At 41.8% G+C, this 21,032-nt stretch overlaps 1 protein-coding gene and 1 long non-coding RNA gene across 3 annotated transcripts; one reads left to right on the forward strand and one right to left on the reverse strand.

Moving 5' to 3' along the window:
- Window positions 1–4,473: 4,473 nt before the first annotated feature.
- On the reverse strand, window positions 4,474–17,692 carry LOC137623771 (uncharacterized). Of its 2 annotated transcripts, none has more exons than XR_011040629.1 (4): window positions 17,593–17,692; window positions 6,880–7,045; window positions 5,852–5,951; window positions 4,474–5,031 (listed from the first exon to the last, which is right to left on the reverse strand). It is a non-coding gene; the product is annotated as an uncharacterized lncRNA (long non-coding RNA). The 2 variants fall into 2 exon arrangements; XR_011040630.1 differs by lacking the exon at window positions 17,593–17,692 and adding an exon at window positions 17,364–17,482.
- A 2,657-nt stretch (window positions 17,693–20,349) lies between these two features.
- LOC137623512 (sporozoite surface protein 2-like) lies at window positions 20,350–20,733 on the forward strand. Its single transcript, XM_068354345.1, has one exon. The coding sequence runs from the start codon at window positions 20,350–20,352 to the stop codon at window positions 20,731–20,733; it is 384 nt and encodes a 127-aa protein (XP_068210446.1).
- Window positions 20,734–21,032: the final 299 nt, after the last annotated feature.

Raw genomic sequence — 21,032 nt, forward strand, 5'->3', positions numbered from 1 at the left:
TAGAGATCTAGATGTGACCAATCTAGGAGAAAGGCATCTATATATATTGCTGCTGGGTCCGGGACTGGGGAGCAATAGATTGGAAGCCTCTTGGTCAGCGAGGTTGCAAAGAGATCTATGGTTGGCTGGCCCCAAGTGGCCCAAAGTCTCTTGCACACATCCTTGTTGAGGGTCCATTCTGTTGGAATTACTTGCCCTTTCCGACTGAGACAATCTGCTATGACATTCAAGTTGCCTTGGATGAACCTCGTTACTAGTGAGATGTCTTGACCTTTTGACCAGATGAGGAGGTCCCTTGCGATCTCGTACAACGTCAGTGAGTGGGTCCCTCCTTGCTTGAAGATGTACGCCAAGGCAGTGGTGTTGCCTGAGTTCACTTCCACCACTTTGCCTCGAAGGAGAGACTTGAAGCTTTTCAAGGCCAGATGTACTGCCAACAGCTCCTTGCAGTTGATATGCATGTTCCTCTGACTCGAGTTCCACAGTCCTGAGCATTCCCGACCGTCTAATGTCGTGCCCCAGCCCACGTCCGATGCGTCCGAGAAGAGAACGTGATTGGGAGTCTGAACAGTCAGGGGAAGACCCTCTCTCAAGTTGATATTGTCCTTCCACCAAGTCAGACAATACTTCATCTTTTCGGAAATCGGGATCGAGACCGCTTCTAGCGTCTTGTCCTATTTCCAATGAAAAGCTAGATGGTATTGAAGCGGACGGAGGTGTAGTCTTCCTAATGACACAAATTGTTCCAGGGATGATAGCGTCCCTACCAGACTCATCCACAGCCTGACTGAGCAGCGTTCCTTCTTCAGCATGTTCTGGATGAATAACAGGGCTTGACTTATTCTGGGGGCCGACGGAAAAGCCGTAAAAGCTTGACTGTGAATCTCCATCCCTAAATACACAATAGTTTGGGATGGGACCAGTTGCGACTTTTCCAAATTGACTAGGAGTCCCAATTCCTTTGTCAGATCTATAGTCCACTTGAGATCCTTCAGACAGCGACGACTGGAAGAGGCTCTGAGAAGCCAGTCGTCCAAGTAAAGGGAGGCTCGGATGTCCGATAAATGGAGGAATTTGGCTACATTCCTCATCAGCCTCGTAAACACGAGAGGAGCTGTGCTTAAGCCAAAGCACAGGGCCCGAAACTGGTAGACCACCTTTTCGAAAACGAATCTCAGAAAAGGTTGAGAGTCTGAGTGGATGGGGACGTGGAAGTAGGCGTCCCTTAGGTCTAGGGAGACCATCCAGTCTTCCCTTCTGACCGCTGCTAAGACTGACTTTGTGGTCTCCATGGAGAACTTCGTCTTTGTGACAAAGACATTCAGAGCACTGACGTCTAGCACCGGCCTCCACCCTCCTGTCTTCTTTGAAACCAAGAAGAGGCGGTTGTAGAATCCCGGTGATTGAAGGTCCGAGACCTTGACCACCGCTCCCTTCTTTAGCAAAAGAGACACTTCCAGTTTTAGGGCTTGTCTCTTTTCTTCCTCTCTGTACCTGGGAGAGAGGTCGATGGGAGACGTCGCTAGAGGGGGTTTTCGTACAAACGGGATCTTGTACCCCTCTCTGAGCCACTTCACAGATTGTGCATCTGCGCCTCTCTTCTCCCAGGCTTGCCAGAAGTTCTTGAGTCTGGCTCCCACTGCTGTCTGAAGTTGCGGGCAGTCAGACTCTGCCCTTAGAGGACTTGGATCCTTTCCTCTTCCCTCGCTTCCCTTCGGCACGAGCACCTCCTCTGCTGGAGGCTCTGCCACGAAAGGGCGGAATAAAGCGAGACGCTGGAGTGTCCATCCTCGGTCTAGCTGATAATGTAGGCAAAGGGGGAGCTTTGCGAGCTGAAGACGCAACAAGATCGTGAGTGTCCTTCTGCACTAACGAAGCGGCTACTTCCTTTATCAGGACTTCTGGAAACAGGCACTTGGAAAGAGGAGCAAAGAGAAGCTCAGATCTCTGGCACGGTGTAACTCCAGCAGAAAGGAATGAGCAGAGAGATTCTCGCTTTTTTAGGACTCCGGACACAAATGAGGCAGCAAGCTCATTGGACCCATCATGGACAGCCTTGTCCATGCAGGACATAATAAGCAAAGAAGTCTCTTTATCTGTCGAAGAGATCTTCCTGCTTAGGGCTCCTAGGCACCAGTCTAAGAAGTTAAAGACTTCAAAAGCCCTAAAGATTCCTTTCATAAGATGGTCCAGGTCCGATGATGACCAACAAATCTTTGAGCGTCTCATGGCAAGGCGGCGGGGAGAGTCTACAAGACTTGAGAAGTCGCCCTGGGCAGAGGCAGGAACTCCCAAGCCGAGAACTTCTCCCATGGCATACCAGACGCTCGATCTAGAAGAGAGTCTAGCAGGGGGAAAAGCAAATGCTGTCTTCCCTAAACTCTTTTTGGACTCTAACCAGTCTCCTATCACTCGCAAAGCTCTCTTGGACGAGCGTGCGAGGACGAGTCTAGTAAAGGCAGGTGCGGTAGAAGGCATGCCTAAGACAAACTCTGAAGGCGGAGAACGAGGCGCCACAGAAACAAACTGGTCAGGAAACAGCTCTTTGAAAATAGCCAATACTTTTCTAAACTCCAAAGAGGGTTGAGTAGACTTAGGCTCGTCCAGTTCAGATTGTTGTTCATCTTGATGTGCAGCAACATCATCATCAGAAAGTTCCTCATCCGAGAACTGATGAGGAAACGGCAACGGAGTGGGTAACGGCTGGTTCGCTGAGTCCGGTCGTACTGGTGCATGCGTGACTGAGCCGGACGCAACGTCATGGACCTGCTGCACAGTCTGTGAGCTGTCAACAACCATGGTAGCGCGAGGACGCACAGCGTCTACCCGAGACTGTCTAGACTGACTGGGTTGCGCATTGGAAACCACACTGGGTTGCGGAGGTTGACGCACCGCGTCAAAACAAGTCAACTCTGAAGGTTGTTGAACGTCCAGAACGTCAACACCCACTTCCGTGCGTCGCTTAACGTCAACATGCGGCTGGCAGCCCACACTGGAACGCATCGGTGGAGGAACTCCCTCAACTGGTGTACGTGAGAAGGTTACCTCAGCGTCCACAGGACGCACAACCGATCGCTTAGAAGGTTGTAGGCTAGTTACTGCACTCGCTGCTGGTACGGCAGCAACCTTCTCCGCATGAAAGTCCTGCATCAAAGACGTAAGCTTGGACTGCATGTCTTGCAGTAAAGCCCATTTAGGGTCTACGGGAGCAGGTGCGGCGACAGACGATGTTAGGGTCTGAAGCGGTACCGCTTTGCCTCTCTTAGGCGGTGAGCAGTCATCAGATGACGGCAACGAGTCCGAACTGACCCAGTGACTACAACCGGGACGTTGGACTTGTGCTGAAGGGACCGATTTACGTTTTAAAGGTCGTGAGACCTTGGTCCAAGGTTTCTTGCGAGAAACACCTTCAGACGACGAGGTATAAATGGGCTCTCTCGTCTTAGGTAGGTAGGGGCGATCTTGGGTAGATACGCCCGATACCATGGAGGGAACGTCTGTTCGCTGATTAAAGCCTCTCGAATCCATTCGTCGTACGACATTGCTTCTCCCCTGGACTTGGGAGCTTGCAAGAGGTCCCGGACTAGGAGGACGACAGGCACGAACAGACGAACCCTCAAGCGCAACACTGTTCACAACACTATCACTTGGCACTTTAGCACTTCCCACTGCATTTTGGCACTTAAGCTCCTTAACATCCGCCATGAGCTGATTGCGGTCACTTGCAAGGGACTCAACTCTCTCACCCAGAGCCTGGATGGCACGCATCATGTCAGCCATCGATGGTTCCTGAGTGCTAGTAGGGGGGTTAGGAACAACCACTACAGGGGAAGGAATAGGTTGTGGGGCATGAGGAGAGGATACATCAATAGATCGAGAAGAACTTCTCCTAATCCTATCTCTCTCTAGCCTACGTGTGTACTTTTCGAATTCGATAAAATCGGCCCACGCACTCCTCACACCGATCTTCCAATTGACAGGTTTTACCCCTACAATTGGAACAAATAGTGTGAGGGTCGATAGAAGCCTTCGGAAGACGCCTAGAACAGTCCCTAGCATTGCATTTCCTAAATTTGGGAACTTGTGAAGGGTCAGCCATTTTGAATTGGTCAAGGGAAAATTCCAAAAACGATCTAAGTCATCAACAATGAATCCGTTACAAAAAAGAGTTCAAGGATTTGTTTGAAGAAAACCCTGCACAGCGAAAGCTCAAAACCAGAATATAGTACTTCACCAATAAGATGTGAAAAAACTCCAGTTTAGCAACAGCGAGTAAAGTACGTCTTGTCGACACCTCGACAGAGAGAAAATTGAGTCTTTGTTTACATAAGAGCTGGGTACCTGGTCGACAGATGGCGCTGTTGGGCACACCCACAACCTGTGTAGCGATCGCTGGCGAGTTTTTCCGTGTTTGTCTGTCGAGCAACAGAGTTGCAGCTATATATTCACCGGTTAAGTTAAATATTTAAAATTTCAAAATAACAAGAGGAACCGAAACAAGATAGAATAGTGTAGCTGAGTGTACCCTTAAGCATGAGATATCTAATCTAAGACAGCGGAAGACACTGGTACAGAGCCTATGTCACTACCCAAAACTAGAGAACAATGCTGTATAGAGAAAAAAAATTGTTAGAGTTGCATGATAGAGAGATAAAAGAAATCTTATATCTATGTGGCATGATTGCAATCCTACAGAAATACATAAATTGAAAAATCATGAAATAATTGTACCCCAAAAATTAAACTAAAATATCATTTGTCACAAGGTGGCACTTTGCATTTCTTCCCTAACTACCACTAAGGGTTAGACATGTGTGACTTATAAATGAAGACGCTTTTGGTGCTTCAGAAAATCTTGGAAGAACTCAAACTTCAAGCAGCAGATCTTGTATTCTATTGTCTTGCAACAAAACTGGTTGACTCTTGAGCAGACTTTGACAAAATTTTTGTCACATAATTCGTCGACGAACTTGAAAGAACATTTTCTGGGCTCAAAACTTTTCCCCTGATTTGCTGGCTTGGCCCTGTCACCTGAAAATTGCATTGGAATGAATTTAGATGTATGTACTAAATTACAGCAATGATAACGTAATCAGATTTCAATTATTTTAAAACATATCTAGACATTCATAAGTGATGGCCCAATACATTTTCTCCCACGTAAGGGGTTTGTAAGACAGAAAAGTTCCAACTAATATCAAATTATGGTAATCCTACTGTAATAAGGATACCCTTAACAATTTAAAAGTCAATCTTAGGCATTTAAAAGTGCTGTATCCAATACTTTTTACCCATATAAAAGTTTTTAAGGCTAAAAAGTTCTCACTAATATCACATTATTCGTTAAGGTTAGTGCTTTCAACACCCAAATTTTGACGCTAAAACTGAAAAAGGTTTGTTCAAGTCTTATAAGACAATAATGCTGTGATATAGAAATGGAGTTTAACTTCGCTTACACAATGCTAAGTTTAAATTTGATAACTTCATGAGAATAAGATTGAAAAGAATACTGTTTACATTCAAGTCCTGCCAAGGGCACTGGTAGATGAACTCATGAGACAGTCAAGGCCCAAAATCAAGGACCAATTCTTGAATTGAATATAAGAATTTTGGATATAAGGCTCAAGCAATGGGGCCTGGGAGTACATTCATCACCCATATATAGGTGAAGATTAAAAAGAAAGCGCAGCTAGTGGCCAAAAAAGATACTGTACACCACCAAGTAATGCACTGATGGTACTACTCCATTTATGAGAGATTCAATTATTTGGATATCCTTTCAAATGAAGTTTCAAATCCCATTTAAAAAATCCTATTACCATGCAAAACTCAGGTACATTTTCCATATTACCTTTTATCACATTGTTAAGTTTCCAGTGTCAATTCAGACTTGAGAATGCTCTGTTCTAGCAAAGTCTCATACACCATTGCGTTGTTGCTATAAAGGTCACCTAAAAGAAAAACAAATACATTATCAATAACGTTTACTTAGTTATGGATTAACTAATTAAAAATTGACTTGTGTAAATAAATGATGCAAACAGATTTACTTAGGTGTTGATATACCATGACAGGAGTAGCCTACACTGTGCAACATGTATAGATCTTTATTGGGTCTTGAAATGATTGCTAATTCTGCTGGGTGTTATAGTACACAGGATGAATTTAATACTAGTATGAACCTTCATTGGTGTCGGCTATTTTTGGAGATTTAATTTCTACGTGCTAGAATGTTTTATGTATTTAGAACCGCAGAGTGGATCAGTTAGAAATTTGACAGACATTTTCTTAGTTGGGTAAAACAATTTTGTGAATTTTACATTAACCCTTTTACATCCAGGCTATTTGGAAATTTCCAACCCTTAACCCCCAGGGGGTTATTTTTTTCCCAGCACATTTTGCAGTATATTTTTTTTAAATTGCTCTAACAGCCTTAATTATTGTCATAGAGAGGTCAGGTTGGTCTCATTCTCTTGGAAAATGCCTGAATTTTCTCAACAAATTATCCAAAATATGAAAAAAAAAATTTTTATAGCATTTTCTTGCAAGGACGTACCGGTACGTCCATGGGGGTAGAGGGATGGCTTTTGTAAAACGTACCAGTACGTCCTTTGGGGGTAAAAGGGTTAAAAGTGTCCGGAATAGTATTAAATAATGCTAAATTGATATAAAGTTGGTCGTGTATCCTATCAAAAGTAGTCACTTCATTATTGTTTGTTACCATGGATTACATACCCTATACACACCAAGGCCTCATTTAGCGTAAGGACATTAAAAAAAATCAAAATATAAACTTGACATAGGTCTGCAGAGAACCCCAGGAAGGGAAAATCAAATGTACGATAAAAGATTACCATTAAAGGTCTCTGTGATACTTGCCTTTAACATATTGGATGCATGTAGAAAGCTATTTTCTCTTCTCTCATCAGGTGTCTCTTCTGCTCAAAATGTCTCTCTCTCTTATTGGAGAAACCCTAGGGTAGGTCGAATGGTGCTCAAATTCTTTAGACATTTTTCCGTTCGAAGCGACAATGTATGCCATTATCTGCAAAAAGATATTCCATAAGTATATACACGTAATGCAATAGCTACATTATCTAAATTCCTTTCTTAAAACTGTACCCACAGATATACCTACTTAAGGCCATATAAATACAAATATATAGAATGGAAATCAACCCTTTTTCTTTGATCCAAGAATCTCTTGCACAGCAAATTCTAAATTCTCTAAAAAATTGACATTTGAACCCTATCAAACACACTATCCTGAAACATGTTCATCTTCAACTGATTAAGTTTAGGCAGTTTTTTAATATCCGTTCTCTCCGTTAGTGTCTCTCAAAGAATTTATACTAAGTGGCCTCCCCCAGTGTGTACTTCAGATATCAATAGTTAGTCTCCATAAATGACAATAAAATAAATATAATTTCAAAAGTAACTTATACTTTTCCTGGCTATGCAAACACGAGTCTTTAAAATAAGGAATGTCTTCATGGTACTTGAACAACTCGAATTCATTAATGAGGTAATTAATGACAGGTGGACCTTGTTAACATCATGTGATGGTTGCGGGTGAGTAGTTCCACCCACGTGCCAGTCAGACAACTTCTGACCTTCAACTCAGGACTGTCAGGGGTGGTTGAGATAAAAAGTTAAACTTAAAGACTCAGCTTTTTATAGCTAGGAAAAATAATACTGTACTACTTGCTTTCAAAATTTCTTTGCTCCTATGCATATACAAACCATTTGTCTTTTAAACAAGACATTTTGGTAATTGGTGGACAGGAAATTCCTCCTAGAACTGAACTGACAGGTTCTTTTTCTTCCCTGGGAGTGTCAGTCTGCCTGGTCTAGTATGGGAGAAAAGGAGAGGACTCCAACTCGCTATCAGTAAATCACAAGGAATCCCTTCCCCAAAAGGGGATAGCAGTCTGGGATGATATACCTGGCATATGATGTTCAATGGCATATGATGTTCAATAGGTTGGTATACAATCAACCATCCTCCTCCTCGTCAGGAGGGACGGGGAGATAGATAGATTCTAAAGAGTAGAGCTCGGAAGGAAGCATAGCACACCAGCATTGTCAGATCTAGCTAGTAACGGTTTGACTGTTTCATGACCAAGATAGAGGAAGGAGAGATTAAGACCAGATGGTCATTCTACTTTAGATCTCAGATTCAAAACTATGCAATACCACAGAGAACATGCTTCTTGTCTCGTGAGGGACCTAGAAACCACACTGGTTACTCCAACAAGAACTACAAAACTAGGGAACAATATTACAGTGGAAGTTAAGACACTCACTGGGGATTACAACAAAGATGCTGGGTTTACTGCAGGAAGGAACCATGAAACCGGTCACACTTAGGAAGCACTGCACAGGGAGATTACCACAGGGGTCATTGGTATCAGGGTCACAAAATCACAAATTTTAAGTAATTTGTATTTTCCTAACATACTTACCGAGAACTACTTTCTTAGGAGTTACCTGGAATCTCCTCTCAACCGACCAGAGTTTTGTGTAGTCTACCCTACCTCCGTTTTCTATGGAGGACTAACCCAGGAGTAAGGAGAACGTGCCCTGAGGGTAGTCCTGAGCTAGGTCGGCGTTAGCTTGGGTCTCGCGCATCAGTAAGTTCCTAGGATGGTGCAAAAAGGCTCTTCAAGGGCAGAAAGGCACTCAGGGGAAGGTAGGGAGGGCCATTACCCGAAAGTAGTTCTTGGTAAGTATGTTAGGAAAAATACAAATTACTTAAAATTTGTGATTTGTCCCAACACAGAGACTTACCTCGAACTACTTTCTTAGGAGACTTACACTTTAGGAGGTGGGAGTGTCTTCCTGACCTTCAGACCCAGCTAAGCAGACGTCAAGTAACCTAGATATGAAATAGGTTATATAAAACAAACCGGAAAAACGAAAGGTAGGGCAAACTACACAAAGAGCTCATGTTAGTGTCTAAGTACTCACCCTTTAAAAAATTCCATGATGCTCAGTCCAGTGACGAAGCTGCAGACGTGTCTTCATTGGTTTTATATGTGTGGTTATCTCCGATCAGGGATAAAACGGGGATTAGGGTGAAAAGGAACGAACCTGTGTCTCCTGGTTTTGCTATCCACGATTGTACCTGGGGCTTCACCGTTAAATCGCTTGGAGCGCGGAGATGACTGTCCCAATACAAAACCCGTCCAAAGACCTCCTCGAGTAATCCTTGAGATAATGGGCAGTGAAGGTCGACTGGTTCGACCAGGTGCCCGCTCGAAGGATCTGGCCCACTGCCATGTTCTTCTCAAAGGCTAAAGAAGTGCTTAGGCCTCTAATGTCATGTGGCCTAGGAGTACCTGGCAGGGTCAGTCCCTCCTCATTATAGGCCCTGGCAATAGCTTGTCTCAACCAAAAGGAGATGGTATTCTTCGATACCTGCTTCTTCGTAACACCCGTAGAGACGAAAAGACTTTTGATACCCGGCCGGAGATGTGCAGTCCTCTCAAGGTACTTTCTAATGGCACGGACGGGGCACAACTTCAAATCCTCTGGATTCCCTGTCTTAGGAATGGCTGGCATTGAGAATCCCTCGAACTTTGGATCCCAGACTGCTGGATTCTGAGTTTTTGCCACGAAAGAAGGGACGAACTTGAGGGAGATTTCTCTCCACCCCTTCGAATGAGAGACGTCGTAAGACAGCCCAAGGATCTCTCCTCTCTTTTCGCAGAGGCCAAGGCCAACAAAAAGACCGTCTTGAGAGAGAGATCCCTGTCAACTATATCCTTCAGAACCCTTGCCAAGTCCCACTGAGGCACCCTAGCGGTTTGAGGAGGGCAGGCTTGTTCAAAGCTCCTGATAAGCATAGAGATGTATCTAGAGGAGCCCAGGTCGATGCCCTTCAGAAGGAAGACTTGACCCAAGGCTGCACGTACCCCTTTTATAGCTGGAATTGACATCCCCACTTCGTCTCTGAGATGTACTAGAAAATCTGCGATATCTAGGACCGAAGCTTTGAGGGGCTTGATGTTCTTCGAAGCACAAAACTTCGTAAAAGCGGCCCATTTCACTTGGTAGACCGCTGCCGAAGATCGTATCAGATAACGCGACATCATCTCTGCAGTTCCTGACGAATATCCTTCTTTCCTCAGGAATCGCTCGATAGTCTCCAGGCGTGAAGGCGTAGAGACTGCAGGTTGTCGTGGAACCTGAGAAAGTGTGGCTGTTGTAGAAGATCTGGCCTGTCGGGAAGCGGCCACGGAGGAAGACATGCCAGGTCTTTTAGATCCGCGAACCACTCCCTCTCCGGCCCCCAGGGCGCTACCAAAGTCATCCTTAAGTTTCGGGCCGCCCTTACTCTGTTGAGCACCTGCCTGATCAATGTGAAGGGGGGAAAAGCGTACACGTCGAGGTTGTCCCATTTGTGCTGAAAGGCATCTTCCAAGGCCGCCTTTGGGTCTGGGACAGGAGAACAAAACACGGGGAGTTGTGCATTCAGCCTGGTTGCAAAGAGGTCCATCACTGGGGATCCCCATCTTTGAATGATGAGCCTGGCTACTTCTGGGAGGAGGGACCACTCTGTTCCCACTATCTGTCCCATCCTGCTAAAACCGTCGGCTAGGACGTTCTTCTTTCCTGGGATGAACCTTGCCGAAATCACTATCTGGTTCGACTCTGCCCAATCCAGGATCTCTGGAGCGAGATCGCACAACTCCTTTGACTTCAGGCCTCCTTGTTTCTTTATGTACGCGACTACTGTGGCGTTGTCGCACATCAATGCTACCGTGTTTCCCCTTAGAAGTTCGATGAACTGCAGGCAAGCTTTTTGGACCGCCTTCAACTCCAGGATATTGATGTGTAGCCTTTTCTCCTCGTCCATCCAGGTTCCTCTCGCCGTCTCGTTGAGATGTGCTCCCCACCCCTCGGAGGGTCTGTGAACAGGAGCATCTCGGGAGGCTCGGTCGCGAAGGAAATCCCCTTGAGCGTATTTGACCGGCACTGCCACCACTCCAGGGAGGGTATTATGTCTGGCAGAACTGGGATTAACTTTTGGGGTGAAACCAGTTGGTTCCAGCAACCCTTGAGGTTCCATTGGATGCTCCTGAGCCTGAGCCTCCATTGGGGAACTAGTTTCTCTAATGACACCAGATGACCTATCAGCCTTTGCCAGTCCTTGGCTCTCCTGGGTTGCCCCGAAAGGAAAGGCAGAAGGATCTTTATTAGGTTGTTCACACGGTCCTCTGACGGAAAGGCCTTCACTAGTCGGGAGTCCAGTGTCATCCCCAAGTAGGTCATCCTGGTGGAGGGCGACAGGTTCGATTTTTCTCGGTTGATCATGATACCCAGATCCTTGCAAAATTGAAGCACCTTTACACCTTGCTCCCTCAAAACGTCCTCTGAGGAGGAAAGGAGCAACCAGTCGTCCAGGTACCGGATGAGGCGAATACTCCGCTCGTGAGCCCACACCGAAACTGTCGTGAGGACACTCGTGAATACCTGGGGAGCTGTTGACAAACCGAAGCAGAGTGTCTTGAATTGCAGGATCTGGGCACCCCACTTTCTGCTTGAGGGGTGGACCGGGATTTGAAAGTATGCGTCCTTGAGGTCTATGGTCATCATGTAGTCTTTTTCCCTCAAGGACTGCAAGACCGACTTCGGAGTGTCCATTTTGAAGTCCGTCTTGCAAACAAACTTGTTGAGAGCTGACAGGTCTATCACCGGTCTCCATCCCCCTGTCGCCTTTTCTACCAGAAATAGTCGGCTGTAGAAACCTGGCCCCGGATGTAGGACCTTTTCCATGGCACCCTTCTCCAACATTGTGGACACTTCTTCCTGAAGGGCCGCCCTCTCCAATGGGTCCTTAGGTGCCAGCCACTCCGTCAGGCTGGCCGCAATCAAAGGTGGAGGTTCCGTTAAGAACGGGAGTCTGTACCCTTCTTTCAGTACGGATACTGTCCAGAGCTCCGCTCCGTGAGCCCTCCATGCTTGCCAATATCGTCTGAGGCATCCCCCAACCTGAGGCTTGGGCAGGAGTAGGGGGCCTCCCACTCTATCTCCTCCTGGAGGAGCGGCCTGAACGTCCTCTCCTGGACGCTAAGCCGTCCTAAAAGAGGCAGACGCTGCTGGGGCTCCTCTACGGGGGGGCTGTGGTGCTGGAGCCCAAGAGGAAGATGGGGCGTCTCTCCTCGTCAGGCTAGGAGAGGCATGAGAAGTAGTGGGCCCATCTGATGTTGACCTCTTACGGGTTGAGGTCTGGGTGTGCTCACCTCCTTCCGTTTTGCGACCTTCTCCATTATCTCCTCCAGCTGTTTTAACGGGAACAAGGAGTCACCCTACACAGGAAGGATCCTCAAAGCCCTCGCCTCTCTGTCCGGAATCTTCCGGGAAAGCTTCGCCAAGATAGTATCCCGTTTCCGAAGTACCCAGTTTGCAGAAAGGGCAAGGGACTGATATGTCAAGAACTTCAAAGTCTTGCCCCCGGAGATGATAAGCTCCTTCAGTAGGTTTTGTTGCTCCGGGTCCGTCAAGTCATAGGTGGCCTGCACCCCTACCAGCGTGGAGGCCCACCAGTCCAACCAAGAGGCGACGTGTACTAAGTCTTTCAACATTTCTTCCATCAACGCCGCCTCCGACTGCGAAAAACAAATCGGGGCCGATGAGGCCCTGTCTTCTGGGGCACCCTGTCCCAGAACTTCTAGGGAAGGCTCTATCTTGTAGGCTCCCGGTCGCTGCCCTTCCGGGACATAAAACTTACTCTGGGACCTGAGTCCCTGTAGTAACTTTGAGGAGCTCTGTGACTTGGGAGCCTCGGCATTGCCCGCCACAATCTTATCCACGTGAGCCCGTCCCAGGACTAGATCTCTGGCCACAGGCAGGGCCAGGGAGGTTTTCTGCTGCACGGGTGCCTCCATCAACCGACTCAGGCTGGACCCCCAGAAGTCCTCGTTGGCTGGAACAGGTTCTTCAATACGATGATGCCTGCGTATCAGGCCTATCACTCTTCGATACGCCGAGTCCTTGGTCGGGGAACCTTCTCTGCCATCAGCAACAATTAATTACTGAATAAACCCATTTTACTGAAATTTTTTGATAAGGAAGAAGCCAAAACAACCATGCATTTGCATCAATGTTCTGAAATGCATATACAAAAACTAACGAATTGGAAAAACACAAAAATACATACGGTTCATGTGATTGGTGTGAAATTAATATACCATAATTATCAATAACCTACAAGTCAGTCAAAAGGGCTTTACTGCCATGTGGCTCGCTTCACTTGCAAATTTACATTTTAACGGGAATGTACCAATGTTGCAAGATGATATGGATATGCTGCGCACACCAACTTTGTGGGTCGCTAATATTTTTTGGTTAATATTCAATACAGTATATTAGCTTCTAGCAAAACTGGAATTAGCTATAAGATATGGACATGTGCTACCTAGTTTGGTATTTTTCTTAGTACATTATGATTAACAAGAGCTGCGACATAACTTGTCGATCAATTGAAATGTGAACGCTATTTTGGAGTCAAAGTCAATTGCTTTCGTTTGGAAGACCGATTGCGGGTTACTATGCACGCGCTATTATTATTATCATTAAATGCTAAGCTACAACCCTAGTTGGAAATGCATGATGCTGTAAGCCCACGGTCCCCAACAGGGAAAATAGCCCAGTGAGGAATGGAAATAAAGAAAAAAAATATTTTAAGTCTAGTAACAACATTAACAAATATATTTCCTTTAAAAATTATAACAAGATTTAACAAAACAAGAGGAAGAGAAACTAAATAGAATTGTGAGCCCAAGTGTAACCCTCAGCAGGAGAACTCTAACCCAAGACAGTGGGAGACCATGGTACAGAGGCTATGGCACTACCCAAGACAAGAGATCAATGATTTGATTTTAGTGTGTCCTTGCATTTGCTTTCGACAGCTGTTTTTTTTTATGAATAAAAATTTTCTGGCTTTTTGAACCACTTAAGAGCTACGAAATATCTATGCTTAAGTTCCCAGAGGTAATTTTAATACTGTACAGTATAGCCTTTTATCCCGTTCCGCTTCAGATCCTAGTATGACTAAAGTCAATTTTTTTAGTGAGGCAGATTTGCAGACTCGCAGGGGTGTCCTGATAGCTTGATTGGTTGGAAGTATTTGGACAAAATAGTTCCGACCAATCAGCCATTAGGAAACTTTTCCGAGCTAAACAGGCACCCCTGCGAGGCTTTGCAAATCTGCCTCACTAAAAAGAATCAACTATTGTCAGATGACATACCATAGTAGAGGTCAATCAATTTTTAATTTAATGTAATTTCTTTTATTTTGATAATTGATTATATTGAAAATGGTCTACGCTCAGTGAGCAACGGCGGAGCATAAACCATTTTAGGAATGAATGTTCGAGAAAAAACGATAATCGAGACAATGCTGAGAGAGAGAGAGAGAGAGAGAGAGAGAGAGAGAGAGAGAGAGAGAGAGAGAGAGAGAGAGAGCGATAGGTATTTAAACGTAAGAAAAAGAAACGGACATGACCAGGTCGTATTAGGACAGACTGTAGAAAACTGTCAGAGGGGTACTGTACCTCTGCCTTAGTCCGTGGGCATTTCACTAATTTTTGCACGCTAAACTAATTTCTTATTTTTTTTTTTTTCTTGTTGTTTAGTCGAGTTCTGCTATTTATCATCTGTAACTCAACTGGGTTTTATTGTAGTGTATTACAGGGCAATGTAACCTAGGAAAACAACTACTTTTTCTTATAGAAAAAATTACGCTCTTCGAAAATGACACCTGGAAACTCGGGGTTTTGGGTGGGGAAAACATACTGGGGAAACGATATATAATCGTAAAACAAGCCTTTTCTTCTCTATACATTACCTTCTTGAATGTATTATAATTGGAGGAAAATACAAAACTGTACAGTATATCTGGATAAACTTTGGAGGTGCCGTTGCAAAGATTATTTCATGAAAAAATACAGTAACCAGTTCTGCCAACGTCTGATGTACATCAAATGTTAGCATTCCATGCTAACATTAGCACCCGTACGTACATTTGTTCGTGCATACCAGTTTTCGACCTGCGCAAAAATCCCTCCCCCTGCGCAGAAGCTTTTCCACTTCCAATTACTCGTTTTATCATCGTATACCTTTTAAAATCATCTCATTTTATATTCCCATTCAATACTATTTATCATTCATTCCATTTTTATCTTCCTATTTTGGGTTTATTTGTTTGGTTATTTCCTTTTCTCTTCTCGGTTTCACATAAATACTTGCTCTGGACTAGTTTCCCTATCCAGTTCATTCATGGTAAAATCATCTCATTTTATATTCCCATTAAATATTATTTATCATACATTCCATTTTATCTTCCTATGTTTTTATTTCTTTAGTTATTTCCTTTTCACTCCCCGGTTTCACATAAATACTTTCTCAGGACTAGTTTCTCTATTTACTTCATTCATGTTTACCCTCTAGATTCCGTTGTTTTTCCATTAACCAATCACAAACCGATACGTATTCAAAGTTTACACAAGGGGGTTGTCAACTCTATTTCCCTACCCCCCTTTCTTTATCTCTTTGAGAGGTCTGTTCATACCCCTTCCACCAAATCCTTTTCCCTTGAAACCTTTGTCCTAATAAGGTGTCCGTCATTTCAAGTGAGATTTATTTTTTCGTATTTTGCGATGGAGGAACTTATAGAAACTTGTAACGGCTGCAGTATTCCGTACCTAAAAGCATTTGCTAAATTCCATGGTGATTTTTATGATTCTTCAACCAATGTTGATAATTTCCTGAAATCACACAACATAATTCCTCAACTCTTACAGTGCCCCAAGTGCCGTTTCCTCCTGTCTTACAGGAAAGTCGTTCACATGTTTTATTGTAATACCGAAACAAACATATCTAAAACCAAAAAGAAATGTCGTTGAGGTTATACCGTTACTTCTTATAAAGGTACATTTTTGGGAAAAAGTTGTCTACCCCCATGGAAGATATTATTTGCAACCCACTTTTTACATAAACATTGGTCCCACAACCATCCTCATCCTATTCATAGGAGTTAAGCCGTCAGTCTCACCCTCCCGTGACCCGCAAGTTTTGACGTCTTTTTCATAAAGGTAAGTCATTCCTCAATAGTCATTATATGTGTTTTGTGACCGGGGAACTCCTAGGTTAGGTTAGGTGGGTTTGTTAGGTTCTGTGCCCTTTTTGTACTTTTTATATGTTGTGTAAAACTTATATGGAAAAATTGTTTAAAATATGTATGGAAATATCTATCATTACTATCGTTAGTAATGTCACCGTACCGTTGGTAACTCTTGTATATCATTCGTAACATGGAGAATTTTACCGTTTTCTTTAAATACCAGAGGTTTGTGACCTGTCATACTATTAGGTTAGGTTAGGTGGGTTTGTTAGTTTCTGTGCCCTTTTTGTACATTTTATATAGAGTAAAACTTATATGGAAACATTTAAAATACGTTTGGAAATATCTATCATTGCTATCGTTAGTAGTCATCGTGCCGTTGGTAACTCTGTGTACCATACGTCAACGTTGGTAACACTGTGTACCATTGGTAACGTTGCTAATGTTATCGTTCGCAGTACATTCGTAAGGGAAGTGACACCGTTGAACAAGTGCTTAGATTTAAGTATTTTAACAACATATATGACAACAGTAATTATATTTAACTATATTAACACAAAATATGTTTTCCTGTAGGAAATAACGTGATTAACCAGTTTTCACCTTCATTTCATCCGTAATAACAGCAACCAATTCGGCAACTTAAAGTTAGACGAATTGGTTGATCTGTTTGTTTGCGGTTGAAATGAAGGTCAAATTCGGTTAAATCATGTTATTTACTATAGGAAAACATATATTTTCTGTTCGAAATCAAAACCTGTAATACAATACAAATTTACCAAATCTGATCCCTAACTTACGATGTCTAGAACCCAAATGAAAAAAAAAAAAAATAAATAAATAAATCTTTTACCAAAGACAGCAGCATCAGAAAATAAACCCCATATATTTTTGACACTACAATTTATGAGGCACAATATATCTGCATCTTCTAACCGGATTTATTACTGTACCTTTTTGGGCTGAAGTACATTGTAGAATGAGTCTTTAGGCATGACAGGAAAATAGCTAGCTTTATATATAAATTATTCTACACAACCATAAATACAACCTAAGGTTATAAACCTTCCTATTCCATTCTAAATAATCACGAACTTATAACCAAAAATTTCACGAAGAAAATTACAACCTTCAAGGTATGAATCAACAGAGAATCTTCTCATTTCTTTTATATTCGTAAACCTTTGGTGCAAAATATGAACTATAATAATACCCAAATTTGATGTGCACATACCATTATCTTCGGTCTTGAATAAATAGCAATGAACCCTAATCATGAGCCGAAAATATTTATGAATATTGTCTACCATGATGGCCGCCATTGGCCAGGACAAAACACTTGTCTGACAGAAAAATTTGGCGATTTATAAGTAATTAACAGCAAATATGTCACATTTTGAGTATAATGCATGAACAAAAGCAATGATGTTCATTAACAGAACTGTAGAAACAACTGAACTTACGTGGAAATACGGATGAAATATGGAAAATGGCACGTCGACAGATATTCACCCAAGAACGGACAACAAACAAATGGCGACTGGAAGTCTGGAACTGTAACAGCAGGGTTGCCAGATTATTTCGACTGATTTATCGTACATGAGCCTTAGAATTGTCGTTTTTCAACCAAAATTATCGTACACAGTTTCAAAATAATAATTAGGGAGTTACATGATTGACTTATTTCAAAATATTTTAGTATAATTGTTTAATTAAACACACACACCACACATATGTATATACCTAAGGTATGTATCGTACATCGTACCGGACCCAAAATAATCGTACATGTACGATAATTATCGTACGAATGGCAACCCTGTGTAACAGTGTAACTTGCTGAAGCCGCCGCCCACCTTACTGAAGGAGTGATGTCTGCCAGATGTACAACAATAACATTGTTATTTTATTCATTATCTTGATATGCATGACTTTAAATATAAATACTTTACTTAGTTTTGTTATTAATATGTTTTAGATTGAAACAAGCATAAATATTTGTCTCTGAATTAGGACTGAAGCGTGATAATTAAGTAAAAGTGGTTAAGGATACAAGGTGTTTGTGGCAGCTTTTTCAAAGTTGAATTTGCGGTGAATGATGAAGTTTTATTCATATTTTAAAGGAAATTACGTAATTAATTGAAATTATTATATGTAATTTGAATAAATGAATAATTAGACACATTTTTCACAGAATATTAAGAGTAACAGCGCCTGAAAGTGACATATACATATAGATTTAAAATATCTTTTAGCAAAAATATACGTCGACATATTTTTCAATAAAGAATGTATTGTCTTTGAATTATATTACCTATTAAAAAATAAGATTATTGATAAATATGAAGTAAATGTAAATTTGCTTATGATAATTAGTAAACAATATAAGATGTAACTTGATAAATTACATAAAATTAAAAAATCTTGAAGGATTTTTGCAAATAAAATTTGGTAACACAAAAGCGGAGGCCATTTAAAATGGAATATTTTAAAACCACGAAACAAGATATTGAAATAAATAAAGGCTTCTGGATAAAACAATAACTTTATTGAATGAATAAATTGTTTAATGATCATTATAATAAGCAGATAGCTATTCGGAAAAGGCCTTAAATCGTAGATGACAGAAAAGGGGGCGTGCCCCCATCCAGTGACTGACAGCCATAGAGAAGCTGACACATATATAAACAATACATTCAATTGTTTCTTTGCTTTTAAACCTTCATTTGTCTACATTTATGCATCAAAATATTCATATATATCAAGTAGTATCTATTCGGGAAAATGAAACAAGGGAGAGTATAGATCTGGTAACAAAGGAAAGAACTAAAATTGAGTAAAAAATGGGGTTTGCTACAGTATCGCCTCCTACTGGCAGGGTTGCCAGGTTTTCTAAATGAGAAAAGGTCAATTTCTAATCAACAGAGGCTTTAAAAGGTCAATCCATTAATAGAAAAAGGTCAAAAATATAGTATTTAAGGCTCGGCTTTTTTCATATTACTAAAGGCCAACCTATTTAAATACAAAAGGTCAAATTTGAGTTTTTTTTGGCCGGAAAAAAGGCCAAACTGGCAACCCTGCCTACTGGCTGATAACATAACTAAATTATCATTAGAAAAGTATTAACTGAAAACTTTAAATGTAAACAATGAAGGAAATCGAAAAATCTAACCAAATTGTGGATATTTTTATAGTTTGAATGTATCAAAAGAAAGAAAATAAATCTATATATAATTTCCACATAAGAGTAGTTGCCAATATCAGCTAAAACTGATAAAAATAATCTAGTTAAAAACCTTTACTAGCAACGTAGTTAGGAGGTTTATCTTAGAATAAAACTATTGTTATATTTTCAATCAAAACTTTAAAAATTAATAAACTTCAGCAAAGTCGAAATAACTTATATATTTGATAAAATAAAAAAAAAATTTAATGAATTTAATACACTATTAACCTAGAAAATAATGACTTTTGATAGGATTTTGGGTAAATATTATTGGTAAAAGAAAAGGGCGGACAATACAAATATAGAGATTTTCGAAGCTGTGGAATGCAGACAGAATAAATAAAAGAAATTTATTTAAAAAAAGGGCTATATTTCTATTATTTCAATCAATGAAAGCTAGGAAATATAGTTATTTATTCGAGAAAGCCATAAACTACAACTGAAAATATAAGAGGAACGGCCTCTCTAATGGAGAAGACACGATTTTAAATGCCAACTGCAAAATTACTGATTTACTATTAATATCATCATTACTAGCTAAACTACATCCTTAATTGAAAAAGGATGCTATAACCCCAAGGGCTCCAACAGGGAAAATAGTCCTATGAGGAAAGGAAATTAGGAAACGGATAGAATAGTGTGCTAGAGTATACTTGTATATCCGAGTTTGTTTTATTTTATGTCTCTCATTTCTTTTAATTTCGATACTCTGTCACTTTTAATGACTAAATTGGTAAGAAAGGATATCTTAGAATAAAAATTTAAAGAATAATGATACCTATTCTTTTTTTCCACCATTATCCATACATTAAAAGGTCGGTTGTCAGATGCGCCTTCTCCAATGCCTTCCATCAAAGGCATCCTACTCTACGAAACCTTTTCTCTCCATATCATCCTTCACCTTATCACCCCATCTAATCCTCTCCTCCCTCTTGATCTTCTCCCCATAACAGACTCCTCCCAAGCCCTCCTCACTCCCTCCCCACCATCAACAATGCCCACATCAGTAACTGGACAAAATCCCACAGGACATAATCCCCACAGAGAAAATCCCACAAGATACAGTCCCACAGGACATAATCCCCACAGAGAAAATCCCACAAGATACAGTCCCACAGGACATAATCCCCACAGAGAAAATCCCACAAGATACAGTCCCACAGGACATAATCCCCACAGAGAAAATCCCACAAGATACAGTCCCACAGGACATAATCCCCACAGAGAAAATCCCACAAGATACAGTCCCACAGGACATAATCCCCACAGAGAAAATCCCACAAGATACAATCCCACAAGATACAGTCCCACAGGACATAATCCCCACAGAGAAAATCCCACAAGATACAGTCCCACAGGACATAATTCCACAATGTGAAAAGTGGACAATATCATACGGCATGGCAAGGTAATGTTTTTAGTATTTTATTTATTTATAATTTAACAGTTCCTATCAATGAGTCACTCAATGTTGACGTAATAATTGCACAACCTATCTGCCATTCACATGATTTATTCCAGTTATTTTATCCATATTTGACAACTAGAACATTATTTTTTGTTTTTGCTCACTTCTCATGATCTTGCACTTCACAAAGCTGAATTATTCTTCCTGCTTGTTCATAGGCTGTTTATCTTTATATTTTACCTCTATAAACCACTTGAGACAAAAAAAAA

Source organism: Palaemon carinicauda, chromosome 30 (assembly GCF_036898095.1).
Source record: "Palaemon carinicauda isolate YSFRI2023 chromosome 30, ASM3689809v2, whole genome shotgun sequence".
In the NCBI taxonomy this organism is placed as follows: Eukaryota; Metazoa; Arthropoda; class Malacostraca; order Decapoda; family Palaemonidae; genus Palaemon; species Palaemon carinicauda.

What these genes read in the sequence shown, in the direction of transcription:
- LOC137623512 (XM_068354345.1), top strand. Translation starts at nt 20,350, where the DNA reads ATGCCCACATCAGTAACTGGACAAAATCCCACAGGACATAATCCCCAC.